The sequence below is a fragment of the Mytilus trossulus genome, chromosome 4 (genome assembly GCF_036588685.1).
Source record: "Mytilus trossulus isolate FHL-02 chromosome 4, PNRI_Mtr1.1.1.hap1, whole genome shotgun sequence".
In the NCBI taxonomy this organism is placed as follows: domain Eukaryota; kingdom Metazoa; phylum Mollusca; class Bivalvia; order Mytilida; family Mytilidae; genus Mytilus; species Mytilus trossulus.
The window spans coordinates 13,270,612-13,295,050 of record NC_086376.1 but is presented as its reverse complement, the minus strand read 5'-3'; the positions used below and the strand labels follow the sequence as shown (position 1 = coordinate 13,295,050).

Here is a 24,439-nt window from a genome sequence, read left to right as displayed (position 1 = left end):
ACATGTATTTTTCAATTGTTTCACTCCATCTTTTAGTAGTATAGACATGTATTTTTCAATTGTTTCACTCCATCTTTTAGTAGTATAGACATGTATTTTTCAATTGTTTCACTCCATCTTTTAGAAGTATAGACATGTATTTTTCAATTGTTTCATTCACTCCATCTTTTAGTAGTATATACATGTATTTTTCAATTGTTTCACTCTGTCTTTTAGTAGTATAGACATGTATTTTTCAATTGTTTCACTCTGTCTTTTAGTAGTATATACATGTATTTTTCAATTGTTTCACTCTGTCTTTTAGTAGTATATACATGTATTTTTCAATTGTTTCACTCTGTCTTTTAGTAGTATATACATGTATTTTTCAATTGTTTCACTCTGTCTTTTAGTAGTATATACATGTATTTTTCAATTGTTTCACTCTGTCTTTTAGTAGTATATACATGTATTTTTCAATTGTTTCACTCCATCTTTTAGTAGTATATACATGTATTTTTCAATTGTTTCACTCCATCTTTTAGTAGTATAGACATGTATTTTTCAATTGTTTCACTCCATCTTTTAGTAGTATATACATGTATTTTTCAATTGTTTCACTCCGTCTTTTAGTAGTATAGACATGTATTTTTCAATTGTTTCACTCTGTCTTTTAGTAGTATATACATGTATTTTTCAATTGTTTCACTCCGTCTTTTAGTAGTATAGACATGTATTTTTCAATTGTTTCACTCCGTCTTTTAGTAGTATATACATGTATTTTTCAATTGTTTCACTCTGTCTTTTAGTAGTATAGACATGTATTTTTCAATTGTTTCACTCCATCTTTTAGTAGTATAGACATGTATTTTTCAATTGTTTCACTCCATCTTTTAGTAGTATATACATGTATTTTTCAATTGTTTCACTCCGTCTTTTAGTAGTATATACATGTATTTTTCAATTGTTTCACTCTGTCTTTTAGTAGTATATACATGTATTTTTCAATTGTTTCACTCTGTCTTTTAGTAGTATATACATGTATTTTTCAATTAATTCACTCCATCTTTTAGTAGTATAGACATGTATTTTTCAATTGTTTCACTCTGTCTTTTAGTAGTATATACATGTATTTTTCAATTGTTTCACTCTGTCTTTTAGTAGTATATACATGTATTTTTCAATTGTTTCACTCCATCTTTTAGTAGTATAGACATGTATTTTTCAATTGTTTCACTCTGTCTTTTAGTAGTATAGACATGTATTTTTCAATTGTTTCACTCTGTCTTTTAGTAGTATATACATGTATTTTTCAATTGTTTCACTCCATCTTTTAGTAGTATATACATGTATTTTTCAATTGTTTCACTCTGTCTTTTAGTAGTATATACATGTATTTTTCAATTGTTTCACTCTGTCTTTTAGTAGTATAGACATGTATTTTTCAATTGTTTCACTCCATCTTTTAGTAGTATAGACATGTATTTTTCAATTGTTTCACTCCATCTTTTAGTAGTATAGACATGTATTTTTCAATTGTTTCACTCCATCTTTTAGTAGTATAGACATGTATTTTTCAATTGTTTCACTCCATCTTTTAGTAGTATATACATGTATTTTTCAATTGTTTCACTCCGTCTTTTAGTAGTATATACATGTATTTTTCAATTGTTTCACTCCATCTTTTAGTAGTATAGACATGTATTTTTCAATTGTTTCACTCCATCTTTTAGTAGTATAGACATGTATTTTTCAATTGTTTCACTCTGTCTTTTAGTAGTATATACATGTATTTTTCAATTGTTTCACTCTGTCTTTTAGTAGTATAGACATGTATTTTTCAATTGTTTCACTCCATCTTTTAGTAGTATAGACATGTATTTTTCAATTGTTTCACTCCATCTTTTAGTAGTATAGACATGTATAGACATGTATTTTTCAATTGTTTCACTCTGTCTTTTAGTAGTATATACATGTATTTTTCAATTGTTTCATTCTGTCTTTTAGTAGTATATACATGTATTTTTCAATTGTTTCACTCCGTCTTTTAGTAGTATAGACATGTATTTTTCAATTGTTTCACTCTGTCTTTTAGTAGTATAAACATGTATTTTTCAATTGTTTCACTCTGTCTTTTAGTAGTATATACATGTATTTTTCAATTGTTTCACTCCGTCTTTTAGTAGTATATACATGTATTTTTCAATTGTTTCACTCTGTCTTTTAGTAGTATAGACATGTATTTTTCAATTGTTTCACTCTGTCTTTTAGTAGTATAGACATGTATTTTTTAATTGTTTCACTCCGTCTTTTAGTAGTATATACATGTATTTTTTAATTGTTTCACTCCGTCTTTTAGTAGTATATACATGTATTTTTCAATTGTTTCACTCCGTCTTTTAGTAGTATATACATGTATTTTTCAATTGTTTCACTCCGTCTTTTAGTAGTATATACATGTATTTTTCAATTGTTTCACTCCGTCTTTTAGTAGTATATACATGTATTTTTCAATTGTTTCACTCCGTCTTTTAGTAGTATATACATGTATTTTTCAATTGTTTCACTCTGTCTTTTAGTAGTATATACATGTATTTTTCAATTGTTTCACTCTGTCTTTTAGTAGTATATACATGTATTTTTCAATTGTTTCACTCCGTCTTTTAGTAGTATATACATGTATTTTTCAATTGTTTCACTCCGTCTTTTCTTTTAGTAGTATAGACATGTATTTTTCAATTGTTTCACTCTGTCTTTTAGTAGTATAGACATGTATTTTTCAATTGTTTCACTCTGTCTTTTAGTAGTATATACATGTATTTTTCAATTGTTTCACTCCGTCTTTTAGTAGTATATACATGTATTTTTCAATTGTTTCACTCTGTCTTTTAGTAGTATATACATGTATTTTTCAATTGTTTCACTCCGTCTTTTTGTAGTATATACATGTATTTTTCAATTGTTTCACTCCGTCTTTTAGTAGTATATACATGTATTTTTCAATTGTTTCACTCCGTCTTTTTGTAGTATATACATGTATTTTTCAATTGTTTCACTCCGTCTTTTTGTAGTATATACATGTATTTTCATTCTCCTGATATGGGTTTGTAGTCATTGTTAATGCTTCATGAATGTCAATTATTTTCTTGTCTTTGAATCAGCTGAAACTGAACCTTCTATCAATTTTTAAAAAGTGTTAGAATTCACCAACAAATTATGCTAACTTATTCTGTGACCTTTTTTTCTCATTATTTGACATGCTTGTTTTGTTTACCTGATTTTTTTCATTATGATAGCATTGGATAAAGGTTAAAATAACAAAAGAGCATAACTCATAGCATAAATAAATGTCAATTCTTGTTAATCAAAATCTGTTACTAAATCCAGTATATCCCTCCATTCAAATTGTTTAAAAAAATATACTCAGTCAGGTCACCAGTTAAAAATCTCAATTATCTTCAATGTTTTACGAAATAATGTTTCTAACACATTTCTTATTTTACTTTAAAGACCATTTTTTTGTAATCAATTCTTTTTTTTTGCTTAACACCCTATTTTTTTCCATTTCCAACATATCAAGACAAAAGACAGTCTCAAAAGAACGCTGTTTCAATATACCTGAGAGGTAGATAACGGGTTCTGTGTAGAAGAGCACCTAGTGTCCATTGTACTTCTTTGTTTTGTATATACTGTACAGATCGTAAACTGTGGTAACTTTTAGGAAACTTTAATCCTTCATGTAATACTGTAGTAATCCATGATGCTTTAAAACATTGTTGTCTGTGTAAAAAGAAAAAACATCACAAAAATACTTAAACATTATGTCATTCAATGTCTTAACAGAGTTTTCCTTGTAGCATTCTGTATTGAATACAACTGCCATTTTTTAATCTAATTTAAGAAAATTAGTACAAAAATCTTCATACTAATCTAACCCTATGTCATTTTAAAAAAGAGGGTCTATAAACTTGTTTTCAAGATAAATTAGTCTTAAAGATAAAAATAAGTCAAAGTCTAAGGTTGCGATAAATAACATTTTACTTTCGCATCTCATTACTTTGGTGAATGTAAACCACATTTTGTTTTCCTTTTGAGGTGAATAATTTCCGTAAAATTATTTTAAACAAACACTTTGTTCACTTTTAGACGAGACAGACCAGTTAATTAATATTCCTATCATCCTCTTACCTGAATCGTTTCTCGTCAGCTTGAGGAAACAGTTTTTGCTCATACCATGACTGTAATGTCATCCAGTTTGTACTGCAAAACCTCTGTTATCAAAAGAGAAAGCATGTTATAGCGAACCCTATTGAACCTTTCTATAGATTCACCTGCAAGTTACCTGTCCATTTAAACTTTTGGCAGTTCTATTGTCCCATCTAACAAATACAACAGGTATTGTTCTCTGTATAGTTTATTCACCAGGACCTTTAATTTTCTTCTAAGAGAAATCTATCACTCATTGATTAATCTACCTGAGTAAAAAATTTATCTGCTAAATTAGATGGAAATAACATGTGTACTATTTATAAAAAACTGTATATGAGCTTGAATGTATTATATTTTTAATCTGTTGAATGTAAACACTGATTCAAACATTAATAAAAGTTGATTCCTAAAAAAAATTAACATTATTCCTATTTCCAAAAAAAAAAATGATAAAAAAAAACCTAAAAATGTTAATGTTTACATATTAAGGCCTTCTTAAAAGTATTCTATAACTAAACAAAAACTAAAAAATGCAAATTTTCATACGAACAATACTTTTTATTTTAAAAACAAACTGTTTATGATCAAGTTATTATTTATTTTGAACATATTGAAAAAAATATTATAAATGTTGAATAAACACGAAATCACAGTCATTTTTTTTTATGTGAAACATGTAATTTCTATCAATTTAGCAGATAATTTTTTTACTAAGGTAGATTAATCAATAAGTGATATATTTCTCTTAGAAGAAATTTAAAGGTCTGAGTGAATAAACTAAACAGAGAACAATACCTGTTGTATTTGTTAGATGGGATAATAGAACTGCCAAAAGTTTAAATGGACAGGTAACTTGCAGGTGAATCTATAGAAAGGTTCAATAGGGTTCGCAATAATATCTATTAAGAATAAGGTTCAACAAATATTTGTTTCTGTTTATACAGTAATGAAATATAATTTTTACATACAACTGTTAAGTAAAAGATAAGTTTCATTTAATATAAGTTTTTATCTCCTATTTAGAAATGAAATAAGGGTCGCTAATTTTTGTGTAGTTTTATTTTTATAGATGAGAGGTTATTGTAGTATTCAGAACATTTTCTCTATACATAACTTATTATTACCTGTATTCTTTTTTTCAAATACATAGATCTTGCAATTTTCTATTTCCAAACAAATAATGATATCTTTTATATATACTATCAATATTTTAAAACATTCATAAAACAAGAATGTGTCCACAGAAACACCTTGATAAAAACTTGAAGCTGAACAGATAAAAGATTGAACAGAAATCGATGTATGAATGAACTAACCAATGGACAAACAGACACTAAGACTAAAAAAACATTTTGCCTCTAAGATAGGCATCAAACTTTAAAAAAAAAAAACCTTTTATCTATTTACTGTGGATTCATTAATATTCGTTGGATACCAATTTTCGTGGATTTCGTGGGAACAGGAAAACCAAGAATTTAAATATTCAACGAAATCAAATTATCTTGAGGAATATATGCAGACATTGTCAAAACCACGAAATTCAGTATCCACGATTATGTCAGTTTACCTCAATCCACGAAAATTGGCACCCAGGAAAATAAATGAATCCACAGTATACTACATACCTTGGCCTCTTCCTCAAACCTCTTGCTGTAATAGAGGCCACCAATCCTAAACACATCCTGCATGGTATACCAGAATTCTGAAAACCCGTAAAATTCACTGTTTCTAAAAATAATCTCTGGTTGGTGTACACCATTCATTGAACAGGAATCCTGCTCACATAACCTTGACCTATTCAGGAGAGGTGTGAGGGAATGCTGGCAGGCTGAGTAGTTACCTGCCCCTTCCAGTACATAGCCTTTCTTTATTTCATATGACAGATCTTCTGGCAGACATGGATCTTTTATTATAACTTTTCTGTGATGGTGGAATGGATGAATACCTTCACTGAAATACAAAGAAAAAAAACCATTTCATCAAAAACAAACTTGTAATAATAAAATGAACATGTAGTTTTAAAATATGTTACTGATTTCAGTGTGCATCAAGACCAAAAGTTTTGAAAGCATGAGACAGTCTCAATTAGAAAATACTTCTGCACACAAATAAATGTTTTGCATGGATGCCATTTTTAAAGACAATGAAATAACAATTATGGTGTCTTGTTTTACTAATCACAATGTTAAATTCTTCTGTATCAAGATTATATGAAGAGACGATAATGAAACTATTTTTTTTCAAATATGGCCATAAAAGAATCACCTTTTATTAATCTTCACTAAATCTTCATGTTCTTTCTGTATGCTAAGACTAGCTTTGTTGACCAACATCTGTTCATATCGCTCTTCAGCTTCATTAGCACCAAATCCCAGGAAAGTGGTTACATACACTTTATAGGTATGGTCAAGGTCATTATTCTGACATCCAAGGTTAAACTCAGCTATTCTGTGCTTTGGTATAGATGAATCCTGATGTAAATAAAAGTTGAAACCAAATACAGTTCACAACATTAGCTAAATTCTTGTTATTTTATTTCTATAATTAATAAAAACAGATAATAGGCATTTAAGTTCTGTAAGATTTGATGCAAATTGTCTGAAACACAGATTGTTTTGTTCACAATTCACTTACAAAGGTAAGAAAATTATCTGTTCTACTTTGATTTCAATTTTGATAATTTTGACTTCAATCAATGAAATGTTTTCCTTCAAATTTGTTGATGCATTTATTGCTATGACAAAACCAGGGTCTGAAATCAGAAAGCACTGCTATTGGCTAAAGTATACTTGGTCTTTTGTGGATATTTGTCTCATTGGCAATCACACCACATCTTCTTTTTTATATTATAAATTATTGAAGCTTGAATTCCAAATGTTTTCTGTATCACGTTACCTTTCCTGTGACTTCAAAAGCAATCTGGAAAGATCCACCTCCCATATCTAACATACCAACTGTTCTCCGTCGCATGTGTGGACGAACAGACGAATCTTCATTCTTAAGGGATTCCACCCAAACTAATGGATGTTCTGAAAAAAATTGTATAAGAGCTTAATTTCTATTAAAATCCATTTTACCATGAAGCTTAATCTTGTTTGGAATACTGGCATCAATCAAGCATCTTAAAATCGAGGATACAGAGCTTTTTATGTACACCAACTTAATTTAACTAATTCACCTCTGTTAAAATTTTCTTACATAAAAATATATTTATCAACAAATAAAATACTAGATTTCAATTATTAATTTTTACTTTTTTGTGGAAACAAATGATTCCAATTTGAGTAAGATGATTACAAATTGTTCCTGAATATTTTGATGACTCAAATTATAGATATTATCTCTAAAATAAAACACAAACTTAATGATTGCTTTTCATACAAAATCTCTTTTTGAGATATCTGTGACACCAAATAGTTATTCATAAACCACAAAGGCATTATAAAATAATAGTTTATTAAATATACTATCAATATATATATTTATGAAGTGTTTATTGAATTTGATTTCTCTCTGAATTCATATGTTTAATGTTAAAATATAACAGAAGTACTCCACTTCTATTAACGCTTTTCAAAATATCCTGTATAGAATAACTAAATATAGTCTCACAATATAAAATTTTATTGCATATTTAGCAATATAATATTTCCCACAGAAAGTAACCAAAAGTTAGCATGCAATAAATTCTTTTATTCCATATATGGATTGGATTTTGAATAAAAAAGCATATTCACCTGAGAAAGCGTTATTCTCCGCGCTAAACATCACGGGCTTTTACATGCAACGTTATTGTAAAATGCTTCATGTAAAATTTGTTTTGGTACATGTTTGTCATCAAATACAAAATCTTAGTTTAAACCAATTTTTACTTTCAAATATTATATTGCTTTACAATAAAAGGGTTATTGCATGAATATTTGGAAATATATTATCAATGTCACAAGTAAGACTTTATATGGTAAGTGACTGATTAACATAAAGTTTAACCTGTCGATTCCTTTTACAGGGTAATAAGAAGAATAATCATGATTACATCTATGCATTTATACTTATCAACATAATATTTGTCAATTAAAAAATTTGTAAGGGTTCCGCGGAACCCAGTGTCTCGCCTACTTTTGCTGTACATCGCAGGCTCAACAAAAATGAGGAAAAAACTCAATAAAAATATTCCTCTTGATACAATCTTCTGATTGTAAGAAGCTTCTGTCCAAGTTTGGTTAAAATCCAGGATTGCTTATAAATCTAATAAATGTTTTAAAAACAACTGCAGACTGTACATGTGTGTATGGTTAACTGAAAGAAAATCTAAGTCCATTTAAGGGTGCTAGTGGGTTCAGATTTTTGCGCCAACTGCGCAGGAAGTTGCGCATCGATATCGCAAGTCATCCTATTGTCGTAATTGTCAGTGATAATTAATATTGATTATTATTAATAGTCTATTTGATTTAAATATATTGTAAAAAGAATGTTATTATTGAAAACTGTAATTCTAGAATTTTTATAAAATTTGTTATTGCTATTTCCATTGTTGCAAATGCACTTCCGTTTTGTGGTAATGGCATGTTCATGCCGGCGAAATTAGATAAACACAAGATATGCAAACCAACTGCAATTGTTTGGAAATGTTATCAATATAATATATAGTCTTACATTGTATAGAATTTATAACAAGTTTTAATAACCAGGTCTGTTTATATATGGTCTCAAAATAAGAAAAATGTGTAAAAGACAGAGTTATCTCCCTTTTTGAAAAAATGCTCATTAATTTTAATGATGAATTTTTTGTCTTAACTAGACGGTGACTTGCTGATTTTATTTTTCATTATTTAAAAGGACTTTATCAGCAACAGAAAAAACACAAACATTACAAAATCTTATATTAGGTTTCATGAGAAATTCTCCCAAAGAGGTAGTTATGCATTCATTTCCCTATCATTTCTATAGTAATCATGAAGGAAAACCAATAAAATTGAACCTTTCAACAAAATTTAACTCGACGGTGAACTCATTTTTTTATTTGTATTTCCCACTTAACATATGATAAAGTTCATCTATTAAAAAAATTAGCCAAATCCTATATTAGATATTTATACTACCCATCCATCTTAAGAGTAAAATACGGAAAAAAAAGGATTTATTTTTTTACAAAATTTACCTCTGGATACTATTTTATGATCATAATTAAGTTTCTGTCCAAGTTTGGTACAAACCCAGGATAGTTTAAGAAAGTTATTTAAATTTTAAAAACTTTAACCACAGGGTGAATGTAATGTCTTACATTGTATAGAATTTATAACAAGTTTTAATAACCAGGTCTGTTTATATATGGTCTCAAAATAAGAAAAATGTGTAAAAGACAGAGTTATCTCCCTTTTTGAAAAAATGCTCATTAATTTTAATGATGAATTTTTTGTCTTAACTAGACGGTGACTTGCTGATTTTATTTTTCATTATTTAAAAGGACTTTATCAGCAACAGAAAAAACACAAACATTACAAAATCTTATATTAGGTTTCATGAGAAATTCTCCCAAAGAGGTAGTTATGCATTCATTTCCCTATCATTTCTATAGTAATCATGAAGGAAAACCAATAAAATTGAACCTTTCAACAAAATTTAACTCGACGGTGAACTCATTTTTTTATTTGTATTTCCCACTTAACATATGATAAAGTTCATCTATTAAAAAAATTAGCCAAATCCTATATTAGATATTTATACTACCCATCCATCTTAAGAGTAAAATACGGAAAAAAAAGGATTTATTTTTTTACAAAATTTACCTCTGGATACTATTTTATGATCATAATTAAGTTTCTGTCCAAGTTTGGTACAAACCCAGGATAGTTTAAGAAAGTTATTTAAATTTTAAAAACTTTAACCACAGGGTGAATGTAATGTTTCCCCGCAGAAAAACTAAGTCCATTAAAAAAGTAAAATATGGAAAACATGGATTTATTTTTTTACAAAATTCACTTCTGGATACTATCTTATGATCATAAACAAGCTTCTGTCCAAGTTTGGTACAAACCCAGGGTAGTTTAAGAAAGTTAATAAAATTCTAAAAACTTTAACCACAGAGTGAATGTAATGTTTCCCCATAGTCCATTTATAAGTAAAATTTGGAAAAAATGGAATTTTATTTTTACAAAATTTACTTCTGAATACTATCTTTTAAATGATCATAAACAAGCTTCTGTCCAAATTCAGTAGAAATCCAGTGTAGTTTAAGAAAGTTGTTAAAATTTCAAAAACTTTGACCACAGAGTGAATATTTGTGGACGCTGCCGCCGACGATGACGACGGAATGAAGTCTCGCTTAGTCTCGCTTTTTCGACTTAAGTCCAAGGTTCGACAATAAAGTAATATACATCATTTAATCCTTATTCCACTTTCTTCAGGGGAAGATCCAGCCATTGTTAAAGAGGGTTCCAAACAAGGAACAAGGTGCAATGAACTATTCCACATATGTTCCTATTCAAATGCATTGATCGTTCCAACCGTCAGACTCCCCCCCCCTGGATCGGCAACTCATTATCACTGAACTAGTATATATTTGTTTAGGGGCCAGCTGAAGGACGCCACCGGGTGTGGGAATTTCTTGCTACATTGAAGACCTGTTGGTGATCTTCTGCTGTTGTTATTTATATGGTCGGATTTTGGCTCTTTGACATATTCCCCATTTCCATTCTCAATTTTATTATCATACCTTCTTCTCCATGTCCAAACTTCTGTAGAACATAATTTACAGCAATCCAGGCATACACCCCCTCCAACTTTCCACTTATTACTTCAAAATTGGAGTCAGAGAAAACAAATGGGAAGCTTTTAGGTATATCATTCTTTAAATCCTCAAATATTGCTTTTTGACTTCTGAAATTACATAAAGAAATTAATATCACTTCAGTGTTATGAGTGTCAGAAGTGATCTCTTTGTAACATGTCTCAACAAACACACAGGTACCTGTATAGTACTACTTTCCTTTAGTAACTGTGAGCTATTGTTCATAAAATTAAAATAACATAAAAAAAATATGCTTTTTCATTCAACTGCTTTTTGATCATCTTGATATACATGTATGTATCAACATCATAAATTGTGTGGTGCCTTGCATTGTGTGTTGTTTGGTTCATGTTTTACACTGATCAAGATATTTAAGACAAGGTAATGTACCCACAAAAGTACAGTAGTCTATCAGTTATGATGTATATATTGCTGTACTATTACAGTGATTGACTTGTCTTTGATACAACAGTTTGTTTGTTTGAGATGATTTTATTCACAATTTATTTAGTTCTAAGGCAATTAGGATCATGCCACAAGCATGTGACAAGGTTTGGTGGTACCTGCTGATGTTGATATTTTAGTATCACGCATTCAGCTGGTATTCAGCTATATTCTAAAGTTCTGCTAATTTTGTTAAACAACAAGCAGCTGCTCATAAAATTTTCCAATCACATTATTCACTTTGTCAATTTGAATTAAGTGTATGTAGAAGTAATAATTAAGGCGAAGATACTAACTCCTGTGGGATCATCCTCATGCCAGCTGTTGCCAGTATAAACAGCTGTGTGTCAGCATGGTGAACAGATGGGATATGAGATGCAGCATACTTTAACAAGGGATTGATATAATCACTAGCAGCACCAGGGTTCTTCTCAAATGTATCTAAACCTGCAAATGAAATTCATCATTATTATTACATGATTATTATTACATGCATTATTGTTGATGTATCACTTCGATAATAAACTAGAGGCTCTAAAGAGCCTGTGTCGCTCACCTAGGTATATGTGAATTAAACAAAGGAAGCAGACAGTTCATGACAAAATTGTGTTTAGGTGATTGTGATGTGTTTGTACATCTTACTTTACTGAAAATTCTTGCTGCTTACAATTATCTCTATCTATAATGAACTTGTCCGTGTAGCAGTGTTCTCCCCAGGATTTTTGGATAACACCAGGGTAAGGCGTGACGAAATGAATTTTACAATATTTTGTGTCGCGTTGCGTCGCTTATTTTTTTCTTGTTAGTTTTTGTCATTACCTTTTTGCCTTTGTTTTGTTTACTGTGGTACAGCTGTGTTGTATGGACTTTGGGTCAGAACATTATTGGTAGAAAAAAGTAAATCAATAAAACAGTTTATACTCTAATATCTTTGAAAAATAAAAGAAAGCACAATCAGTCTTTAAACTAAAGTCACTTCTTATATTATGACCAAGCCATATTGTCCCAATACTTGTAGTTACCCTACACATTCCCCTTGTTAGATTTAGCCACAACAACTTTGAACAAGATTAATTTTTGATACAGAACCTTCAGTAAATTAAAAACTATTTTCCATTCAACAACAACAAATTTATTTATTTTCTTATGCATATTAGTTATTAATTTAAAAATATTTTATAGTTATAATAATTAACTTCATATTAAAATTTCATTTTTAAGTTTACATTCCTATTAAATTAAGTCTTAACAGTTTACATCCTTAATATATATATATGGAAGTGTTTTTTGATTGGCATTTCAGCCCTCACACGGACTGTACTAAGTAGTTGTCAAATACTTCCTATTTAATATAAAATGTCTTTGTATCATTATAGGTATGATTCTCTAAAATAATTTGCAAAACATCTTTGTGGGTATGTTCTAAGAAAGTTTGTATCCTTAATGTTACATTCTAATATAATTTTGCATTCAATTTGTTCTTTATTTTTATTTTCAATGAGGAATTGTATGTGAGGAGCATTTATTTGTAATTAGCAAAATCAGGGGAAGTAAATCCACAATAATTTCTAACAGGCAAATTATTTTGACTAAAGACTGACGTAATAGAGTTCATTAACAAATGTCTGCTTGTCCCCTATTACAAGTCTGTTATTAAAATTATGATCTCTTAATTAATTAAAACACAAAAAAAATCATGTACATCGATTAAATCCAATCATCAAGGTTAACCTCAACAGGTAAATCGATCACGTGGTGTAAACAATCTACTTGTCAATACTGGATTAAACTGGTTAGAACTGGTCAATTTTGATGTAAAATTTTAACCCTGACTGAAAGTTGAAGTCATCTGAAACTTTACCGATTTTAATACGATTTTTTTTACCGAAAAATTTAGCACCACGGAGAAAAATTATACATCGCGGCAAGAACGATACCACCGCGGTAGATAATTATACATCGCGGGCCCGTGGTCCTTTAAGGGCCTGGGGAGAACACTGCGTGTAGTTTCAGTGGAAAATGTTAGTAAAAATTTACAAATTTTATGAAAATTGTTAAAAATTCATTATAAAGGACAATAACTTCTTAGGGGGTCAATTGAACATTTTGGTCATGTTGACTTATTTTTGAGTCTTAAATTGCTGTACATTATTGCTGTTTACAGTTTATCTCTATCTATAATAATATTCAAAATAATAACCCAAAACAGCAAAATTTCCTTAAAATTACCAATTTAGGGGCAGCACTCTAACAACGAGTTGTCCCATTCATCTTAAAATTTCAGGGCAGATAAATCTTGACCAGAAAAACAATTTTACCCCTTGTCAGATTTGCTCTAAATGCTTTGGTTTTTGAGTTATAAGCCAAAAACTTCATTTTACCCCTATGTTCTATTTTTAGCCATGGCGGCCATCTTGGATGGTTGGCCGGGTTAAAAAACACAAACTTTAAACTAGATACATCAATGATGACTGTGGCCAAGTTTGGATTAATTTGGCCCGGTAGTTTCAGAGGAAAAGATTTTTGTAAAAGATCATGGATATTTACGAAAAATGGTTAAAAATTGACTATAAAGGGCAATTACTCCTAAAGAGGTCAACTGACCATTTTGGTCATGCTGACTTATTTGTAAATCTTACTTTGCTGAACATTATTGCTGTTTGCAGTTTATCTCCATCTATAATTATATTCAAGATAATAACCAAAAACAGTAAAATTTCCTTAAAATTACCAATTTAGGGGCAGCAACCCAACAATGGGTTGTCTGATTCATCTGAAAATTTCAGGGCAGATAGATCTTGACCTGATAAACAATTTTACCCTGTCAGATGTTTGGTTTTTGAGTTATAAGCCAAAAACTGCATTTTACCCCTATGTTCTATTTTTAGCCATGGTGGCCATCTTGGATGGTTGGCTGGGTTAAAAAACACAAACTTTAAACTAGATACATCAATGATGATTGTGGCCAAGTTTGGTTTAATTTGGCCAAGTAGTTTCAGAGGAGAAGATTTTTGTAAAAGTTAACGCCGGACGACGGACGACAGACGCCAAGTGATGAGAAAAGCTCACTTGGCCCTTCGGGCCTGGTGAGCTAAAAAAGAGTTCAATTTATATATGTTTATAAATAACATAAATGCCCTGCATATTTTTCACATCAACACAACTATCATCAGTATAAAATATAATCCTGATCACTTTGGTTAAATCATCAATTTGTTGTGCCTTTTACCTAGGAGTTGATGTATCATTGTGTATTGTGTATAATTGCTATATACTTGAGCAAATATTGTCATTCTTTGTGAAAAAATGATACAATCATGACAATGTTCTAGCATTACATGTGTACATGTTAACAAACAGTTAATTTTGTGTATAAATGATATTACCTGGACTAATTTTCTTGACCACAGGTTTTCCAGTTGGGTCCATTAACTGCTGGATACTAAGTAGATCACTTGGATTCCCTGAATGTGGTGGCCAAAAATAAATAAATATTCGACTTCCACTACTTCCACAGTCTATCACTATACCAAAATGTACATTTGGTCCAAAGTCAATTTTAGTTGGAACAGAGGCCAAGGGTCTTTTGATATGTAAGTCCTGTGCATCCTTATCATAGCTAAACACAAATATATCGATGGAAAGGAAAACCAAAATTCCCAATAAAATAAATACTGTAACTAGGACAATCAGTTGCCGTGACGACAAGTTATGAAGCTGTTTATTCATACAGGTACATAGTTGAATCATTGAATTACAGTTGAAATATATTCTGAAATAGAAATGAAAAGAAAGAATAAATTACAGTAAAATTAAAAGATGCATAAAGTAAAACAGATCTAGAGCCTACACATGGAATTCACAATTCATAGAAATTAGTACAAGTACATGTAAATAATTCTGCCTTCATTGATTGATTGATTGTTGGTTGCTTAACGTCCAGTGGCAACTATTTCGTACATATTCAGGACGAGAACAAGTTCACAATAAATACAATAGGTAAGTTGATACAATAGAGGCTCCCGGGATGATGGTCAGGGAAATTTGGACTGCCACTGGAAAATGAGGGTATATTGGATAGGGGCAGAAATTTTGCCTTGCAACAGACCACCTACGGACCCCTCAAAGAGTTGTTGCAAGGGTTCTTAATGTGCAAACGTTCTTTACACGAGGCATCGGATTTAACGTCCCCATTCTGATCAGACGTGACTGCAAACTTGATACATCCCGCACAGCCAAACGGACGGCCCACTTCGGCAAGTGTTTTACTGCCGGTCGGGAGAAGACCAAGTGACCATATTTCTATACCCCAGTCAACCTTTGGGTAATTCTGCTTTCAAAACTAATGCTATATTTGCAATTTGGTGTACATAACAGTACATTTATAAGAACAGTGTTAAAAAATTAAACTACTTGAACGGTTGAACCCCCTTACAAGTGTATTCTGCTTATTCCATGAAATAGGTGTTCAATTTTAAATAAGTCTTTGACTTCAAAAAAAACAACTTTAGTCTTACCTTACCATTTAGGTCAAAATGTATCAAAATAACAGAAATATACCTGGAAGTGTTTTTTTTGTATTTCAAGATGACAACAGTTGAAGAAACTTAATAAGCATTAAAAACTCAGTGAAACAAAACAAAAATGGTATAACTATATATAAATTTCCATAGAAAACATTTTTGATTTACCTGTGTAAAAGAAAATCAATAACATCAAACATTTTTTCTACATGTAACTTCATGAACTTATAAGGAACATGAAATTCTAATTTGTAAACATGTAAACATTACATTTTTTGTATATAAACTGCTGGCACTCATTGTAGTTTATTGTGTTAACATTGCAAAAAATCATGTCTTTGTTACGCTTCTTTATTTGAATGATGTTATTTTATAAACCAATTGAGGATTGAACTTAGGGTTGAGTGCAGAAAAAGTTGAAATTAGCGTACATGTATTCAAGCCATAAAAGTGAAAAAGTATAAATGTCTTTAAATGTGTCTGGTATTGTGAAAAAGTGATCATACAATCAGACATAGTTTTATGATAAAATACTTTTAAATTATATCTTGTAAAGGTTTATTTTCAATAAGAGGACACCATCTTCTGGTGTTTTATATACATGTACATTTTTATCCCAACTCCTTCAATTTGCTGGTATATATGTAACTACATATTTGATCAGAACAAAAGAAATCTCTGTATTACTTAGAATTTATTACACCAGGGTTTTTAAATGTCACAAACTAGTCAAAATATTTACTAAATCTTACCATCCGATGATGCAACATTGTACAAGGATATCATTCCTAACTATAAACAAACATGCAGACATCTTATATGTTCAGGTATTTCACATCCAATCTTTTAATTAGGTTATATTCTTTACAAAGCACAAAAATGTCAACATTCACCTCAAAGGCTAGCCAAACCTTTAAACAGGCTTATTCAGAAGGGATATAGTTATGATACTGTTGTCACGTCATTAAGGAAGACATACAAAAATGTATATTGGTATTAACTTTGATTCATTAGTACATGTAGGGTCTTTGGGTTTGAAATATGGAGGAACAGGAGGGATTGTACTTGATTTTCATATGAAGAATAATAATCTTTAATTGAGGTCTGGAGCTGGCATGAAAGTAACTGCTAGTTGTCCTTTGATAAGAAGACACCATCTTATGGTCCTTATATAATTTAGGTATCATTGTCATTTTGATGTGTTTCTTTTGTTACCCATTCTGACATTGGCTCTGACTTCTTTTAAACTGAATTTTACCAATGCATATTGTCATGATTGTTTTCTGTTTCTTTATACTACATTTGCTAGAGGTACATGTACCTTACCATGCTTACATGTATAGCAGAGGGTTGAGATCTCACAAAACATGTTTAATCCCACTGCATTTTGGCGCCTGTCTAAAGTCAGGAGTTTCTGGCCTTTGTTATTCTTGTATATAGATATAGGAAGATGTGGTGTGAGTGCCAATGAGACAACTCTCCATCCAAATAACAATTTAAAAAGTAAACCATTATAGGTTAAAGTACGGCCTTCAACACGGAGCCTTGGCTCACACTGAACAACAAGCTATAAAGGGCCCCAAAATTACTAGTGTAAAACCATTCAAACGGGAAAACCAAAGGTCTAATCTATATAAACAAAACGAAAAACAAGAAACACGTATATATTACATAAACAAACGACAACTACTGTACATCAGATTCCTGACTTAGGACAGGTGCAAACATTTGCAGTATGTTTTTTTTTTAAATTTAGTTCATTCATATGTTTTGAAGATAAGTCATTTGTAAGTATGACGTCCATTTTTATTGAAATAGTACACATTTTTATTCAGAGGACAGCTGATGCACAACTCAGGGTGCAGGATTTTCTTGCTGTGTTGAAGACCCATAGGTCATAGCCAGAAATCAGTAGTGGTTTTTCTAATTAATATTCATAATATGTAAATGAGAATTGTACCACGTGATAGTAGTTTGAACTGGACTGGCTTGATAGGCTTGTTATCATTAAAATCTTTAAAACACGGATATTATAAGTTGCCCGTCACAGAGTCCTTAATTACAATCACTTTGATATTTCCGTAAAGTTGTCAGGCGGTCAAAATCAAAACAATGAACGCGAATTTAGTGAATTTTTCGTGCTTTCGTGAGTTTATTCTTCTTGAAATAGTGACATTTTAATTTTATGTGGGAACCTAGAGTTCAACGACTACACATACAAGGTTTGGACTTGCTTATTCTTTGGAAATTCAAGTTTCAAATTTCACCCCGGCAACCTGTTTTTGTAATGACCTTGTAAGCCAATTTTAAACACGAAGTTTGCAAATTTGACGTTTCAGCCATTTTAGCCTGTATTTTACACTGCAATGTTAAAGGCCTCTCGCTTCGATTTTTAAAACAGATCAGGAACCTGTATTTTTGCAACAACAGTCATTATGTTTCGTTTAAATGGTGTATATTGTTGTTTATTCATTTTCTGCCCCGGCAACCTGTCTATCAGTTAAATTAAAATTAAAACAGACATTGTTTCAAAATTCCCTATCATTTTAATGCCATTTCCGTGACCCGTATCCGATTTCTTTAGTATAATATTCAAATAAGCAAAGTGGCGTTGATTTCTGGATATGTAGCCTTCGGCTGTTAGCTGCTCTTTCATAGGTTTGTTGATTCTTTCATTTTGAAAGATTGTCATGTTATCACAGAATATAAGTTTCTTCATAATATAAGTTCCAAAATCCAAAAAAAATTATGGAATATTATTTCCACAGGAATAAATATCACAGTACAAAGTGAAGATGTTCCTAAATAAATAAATAGTATAGAATATTTGTTCCATCAGGTACAGGTATTATGACATTGTTTATAACAATGTTTCCACTGGAACTTCTGTAAAGTGGAACAAATATATGCTGACAATGTGATCACGAAAAAAAAAGAAAACCAACAATAAACTATGAGAGATGATGTATGCATATGAACCTAGGTCAATATGAATACATACATATAATCTAACACCTCGTTCATTTACGATGCAAGTATTAAATGTAAATGTCTGAGAGCTTCGGATTGTTATTGTGATTGGCACTAAATGCTTAATATGATCTCCTGTAAAGGAGGTGAAATATTCGTGGTTGATTACTAAATGTTAGCTATAGATCTCCTATAAAGGAGATGAAAAAAATATATAAATATTTCCATATTTGAGTCTGGAGGTAGCTAAATCTTTCGTAACTTGGTGTCCATTTGAAAATAAAAGTAAAAATGCCTGAATCGATGGGTCGCTGTGAAAACTGTCTAAATATGAGAAAATGAAGGGTGGCTGGTAAATGAAACTTATATAAATAAAGAGATAAATGAAAAATGAACAAATTGATACCTAATTTATATAGTTTCAAGGCCTTAGTCGGCACCAGAAGCAACGAAGCAGCGCATCAATTTTGGACGGGCAAATATCCACTTTTTGATATGGGACGAGCTCTGACGTCCCACAGCCCAGCTTGTCAGGCAATACAGCCAATGGACGTCAGAGTTATCTTAGACTATAGTCCACGTCAGCTGAAATTTGTAGCGGTTATCAGTAAAAAATAATCTAAACTATCAATCGCATTCACTCAAGATATAGCAGGGTTCTCGCAGGGTAGGTCAGTAGTGTATTTCTTTTCGCGATTAATGAATGGAATGAGAAAAACTATATCTCGAGTGAACGCGATTGATTGTTTAGATTATATTTACCCACAACCACTTTGAATTTCAGCTGACGGCTACTATAGTATATTCCCACCCCAAAATATTGAATCCAGGTCCGTCTGCCCTGATTCTGGTTCGCCCTAGTTTTTGTTCACTCTAATACCTGTTTGCCTCGAGTCCGTTCGCCCTGATTTTATTTTTTAGTATAGTGTTGCGTTGTGTGTATATCATGTACAGTATATAATTAAATGTGTTGAAGTCAGTATAACATAACATTTGACAGAAACATAACATTTGTTAGCTAAGATCACGAAAACACGAATTTTATTGCTTTTTGTCGAGCCTTCGACTTTAGTCGAAAAAGCGAGACTAAGCGATCCTACTTTCCGTCGGCGGCGTCGGCGGCGTCCACAAATATTCACTCTGTGGTTAAAGTTTTTGAAATTTTAATAACTTTCTTAAACTGTACTGGATTTCTACCAAACTTGGACAGAAGCTTGTTTATGATCATAAGATAGTATCCAGAAGTAAATTTTGAAAAAATAAAATTCCATTTTTTCCGTATCTTACTTATAAATGGACTTAGTTTTTTCTGCGGGGAAACATTACATAAACTCTGTGGTTAAAGTTTTAAGAATTTTAATAACTTTCTTAAACTATCCTTGATTTGTACCAAACTTGGACAGAAGCTTGTTTATGATCATAAGATAGTATCCAGAAGTAAATTTTGTAAAAATAAAATTCCATTTTTTCCGTATTTTACTTATAAATGGACTTAGCTTTTTTCTGCGGGGAAACATTACATTCACTCTGTGGTGAAAGTTTTTAGAATTTTTATAACTTTCTTAAACTATCCTGGGTTTGTACAAAACTTGGACAGAAGCTTGCTTATGATCATAAGATAGTATCCAGAAGTAAATTTTGTGAAAAAATAAATCCATTTTTTCTATATTTACTTTTAAATGGACTTAGTTTTTCTGCGGGGAAACATTACATTAACTCTGCGGTTAAAGTTTACTTTCTTAAACTATCCTGGATTTGTACCAAACTTGAACAGTAGCTTATTTATAATCATAAGATAGTATCCAGAAGTAAATTTGGACTTAGATTTTCTTCCAGTTAACATTGCATACAGTCTGCAGTTAAAGTTTTCAAAACATCTATTAGATTCATTAACTATCCTAGATTTTTACCAAACTTGGACAGAAGCTTCTTACAATCAAAAGATAGTATCATGAGGAATATTTTTATTGATTGTTTTCCTCATTTTTGTTGAGCCTGTGATTTACAGCAATAGTAGGCGAGACACTGGGTTCCGCGGAACCCTTACAAATTTTTCTTTAATTCACCTGTGCACTTTTTTGTGGAACCACGTGTTATCATGGATGAGAAGTTTTATTGATTGATGCAATTGCTTAAAGAATAACAAGTGATGTGCAGTTAGCCAATCTGAATAAATTATTATAATGAAACATACATCTAATGTAATTATTAGGAAATAAGTTTCTCGGAATTTCAGCACTACATTGGATTTTTAAATGTAAAACAACTGAAGACTAAGTTGTTGTCTTGCTGCTACGAGAATAAGTTTCTGTGAATTCAAAGACTACAAAGTATTTGACATATAAGAGCTAAAGACTAACATGACTAAGTTATTTATATATTTAACTTTATTGATACATTTTAAGGTAGATTTATAGTATACTGCCATCTTGGATTGTACAAACACAGTACAAAATCGGTCTAGTTATTTGCCTAAATCTGCAAATTTGGAGACAGATTTACAACTCAATGATTAGAATGTTTTTTTCTATTTAAAGAAAATTTGTTAATTAATTGTATTATTCAAATATTTTAACAAATATCATTTTTTTTGGTTTAAAAATCATTTTTTTCAAATGAGCCATTTAAGGGGAGATAACTCTTTTAGTACAAAATTTATACTGGGCTAATAGGGAATTTTTTTATTTTTCCTTGTAGTAAGAAAAAAAGTTCGGTGACACCATGTTTTCTTTTTATTTTCTTAAAACATATTATGAAACCTTTCTTCTCACAATTTATTTCAAAATTCTATCTCATAGAATTTTTTTTAAGCACACTAATGTGTTTGTTCATGAACAAACTAACCAAATTTTTGCAATTTTCAACCACACATAGCTTGAAAAATAGCACGGTGACCCATACTTTTTATTAATTTTTTGAAAAGAGCATAGTAAAATCTTCATTTTGGCAAATCATAAAAAAATATATACTTGTGATCTACCTGAACAATTTAAAAATATTCAGTAACAGTTATAACAAGATCAATTCCAAACTGTACTTCAAACTGAATTTTACCCATCCAAGCTGACTATTTTATTTGAGAAAAATGTTATTCTCATTATTAATCCATCAAAGACAATTTATATAACAATCAGTGATATCAAAGGTTTCAAATGACACCTTAGATCAGCAATCAAATTTAATCAACAGTTATTAAAAGTAATTATTAAATAAAGTGTAATAATGCAGCCAAGAATTTTATTTCAGATAATTAATAAATATAAATTTGGCAAATATTCTGTATTTAACTTTTAAAAGATATACATAAATTTTAATATATATGTTAGACTCAGATCGACGTCCGGTCCCTTATCGACGTCCCTTCCTCAAATCGACGTCCAAATCTGATGTCACATTCTCAAATCGACGTCCAATATTTTGATCCTCTAATCAACGTCCGATGTGACGTCATGCATTGTCAAAACAACGTATGATAGATTGTAGTCTTTTAAATAATGAATGAAATAAGAAATTACTGCACACTGATTTATACATGTACATTTGGAAATTCGTATGACGTTGATTCAGTTTGAAATTTTGAAATACGAAATAAACGATGAATTTTGGTCAGATATGTAGGGTACTCAAAGTAATTTAATTTTCTAACAGTTCTACATACTTACCATAATAAAATTCTCCAACCACAAAAAAAAATAATTTGCGTATTGATATTGATTAGAAACTAATCCAGTCGTTCTACCTTGATGAATTTTATTCATATTCATATATATAAATTTTATGCGAGTATACAACAATGAGAACCCAACGAAAAAGAAAACAAAACGACATATAAAGGACAACATTCAGTATTCAACAATGGACACATTAAAGAAGTAAAGCCAACTGTTTTGAGAGTATTATAATTTGGACTCTGTAAAAAAAATCAACAAATTTATATGGGGACGAAGTCCCCAATAACAGTAGAAAATTCAATAAAAAAAAAAATCGGGAAAATTTCCCGAATTTTTCATTGTACTAATGAACTCAAAATTATTCAATTTTTTTTATGTCAAGTTTTAAAATCCCGGACCTGCATAGAGATCTACAATGTACTTCCTTTTTCCGGTTTTGTTTGTATGAATCATTAAGTAAAATATATATTTACCAGTCTATTATAAATAGGAAGGAACGCAATACCAATTTCATTTTTAATAATTCCTTGTCAGATATGAAAAAAAACTTTACCTGATGATAGCGTTTCTTTGTTTACATTGCATATGACGTCATAATTTAAATAACGTCACAACTAAAATCCCTAACAACAGAACCAAAATCGGAAACGTTACGGTATTTCCGTTTCTTTTTATAGAAATATTTAAGTTACAAAAAAATAACTCATACAAACTTCGTCCCCATTCATAGGTTATGCCTGTCACATATTAGTTTACACCTGCAGTGAAACATATAAAACTTAGAGATTATGTGTTTATTTTGTGCTGTTACACCACTGCTCCTGTGCACTCAAAAACATTGATATAACAACAGTCCTGTAAACATCCGTAAAAAATTTAGAAAAAATATTTTTTTGATATATTTTATTTGTCACATATAATAAATTATGTTAAAATATTGACATAGAACTGTCTTTACATCTCTCTTGGACAATGCACGTTTTAGTTCCGTTATAACCTTTTTCGGTTCTCAATTGCAGTTTTGCTAAATTGTTTTGGATATTTATGGATTGTCGTCCCAAAAAATCTCGGCGTTTAGGTCTTAGCATATGCCCATTAAACGGATCTATTGGAGAAGCTAGAAATTGGACGTCGATTAGAGAGGCCAACAATTGGACGTCAATTAGAGAGATATAGCATTGGCCATTGATTTGAAATGTTATTTTATTGTGACGTCAGATTTGGACGTCGATTTGAGGAACGGACGTCGATTGGAGACCGGACGTCGATCTGAGTCTTACATATATAATTATATTTCGTCCATTGATGTAACATATACATATCATTATTGATATAGGGCGAACGAACCCAGGGCGAACATGTAATCAGGGTGAACGATCCTGATACCCAAAATATCTATGTTACGCAATCTTGCTTCAGAAATTGAATGCAAGTGTTATGATCGCCAAGTTAGTGATATAGTTGCAGATTAGGAAAGAATACTCACCTTCCCATATAAACTACAGTTCCTTTACAGGATATATAGAATGCAACTGTCAGTGTCAAAAGTGATAGAAGCCGGTCTGGTTAAATGATACACACGATCTGTTATTGTCTTTATCCAAAAATCATAAAGTAAAATATAATGTTTATTCTAAAAATTTGCATTTCTGGTTTAAGATGTTGCATTCAACCATAGTTTTAAATATAGTTTGACATGTCAACGTGGTTACTCTTCCCAGCCGGAAGTAAACATTACCGTAAGTGACTTTTGCTTTAATTTTACTTTTTTTCGAAAAACTATTTTATTATTATTATTTGTTCTAACCAATTTGTGTTAAATTACTCTAGATACATCAAAAATAAGTTGTTTC

General features: G+C 30.6%; 1 protein-coding gene across 1 annotated transcript in view; it reads right to left on the bottom strand.

The window, feature by feature from the left end:
- LOC134714730 (ectonucleoside triphosphate diphosphohydrolase 7-like) overlaps positions 1-24,313 on the bottom strand; it is a 34,241-nt gene extending 9,928 nt beyond the window's left edge. Inside the window, exons 1-9 of the mRNA XM_063576232.1 lie at positions 24,073-24,313; positions 14,809-15,194; positions 11,719-11,869; positions 10,904-11,067; positions 7,084-7,217; positions 6,454-6,659; positions 5,814-6,138; positions 4,168-4,250; positions 3,598-3,759 (exon numbers count right to left, since the gene is read on the bottom strand). Coding sequence (XP_063432302.1) covers positions 3,598-3,759; positions 4,168-4,250; positions 5,814-6,138; positions 6,454-6,659; positions 7,084-7,217; positions 10,904-11,067; positions 11,719-11,869; positions 14,809-15,194; positions 24,073-24,080 — 1,619 coding nt within the window. The 5' untranslated portion in view covers positions 24,081-24,313. The remainder of the gene's footprint in view (positions 1-3,597; positions 3,760-4,167; positions 4,251-5,813; positions 6,139-6,453; positions 6,660-7,083; positions 7,218-10,903; positions 11,068-11,718; positions 11,870-14,808; positions 15,195-24,072) is intronic.
- Positions 24,314-24,439: the final 126 nt, after the last annotated feature.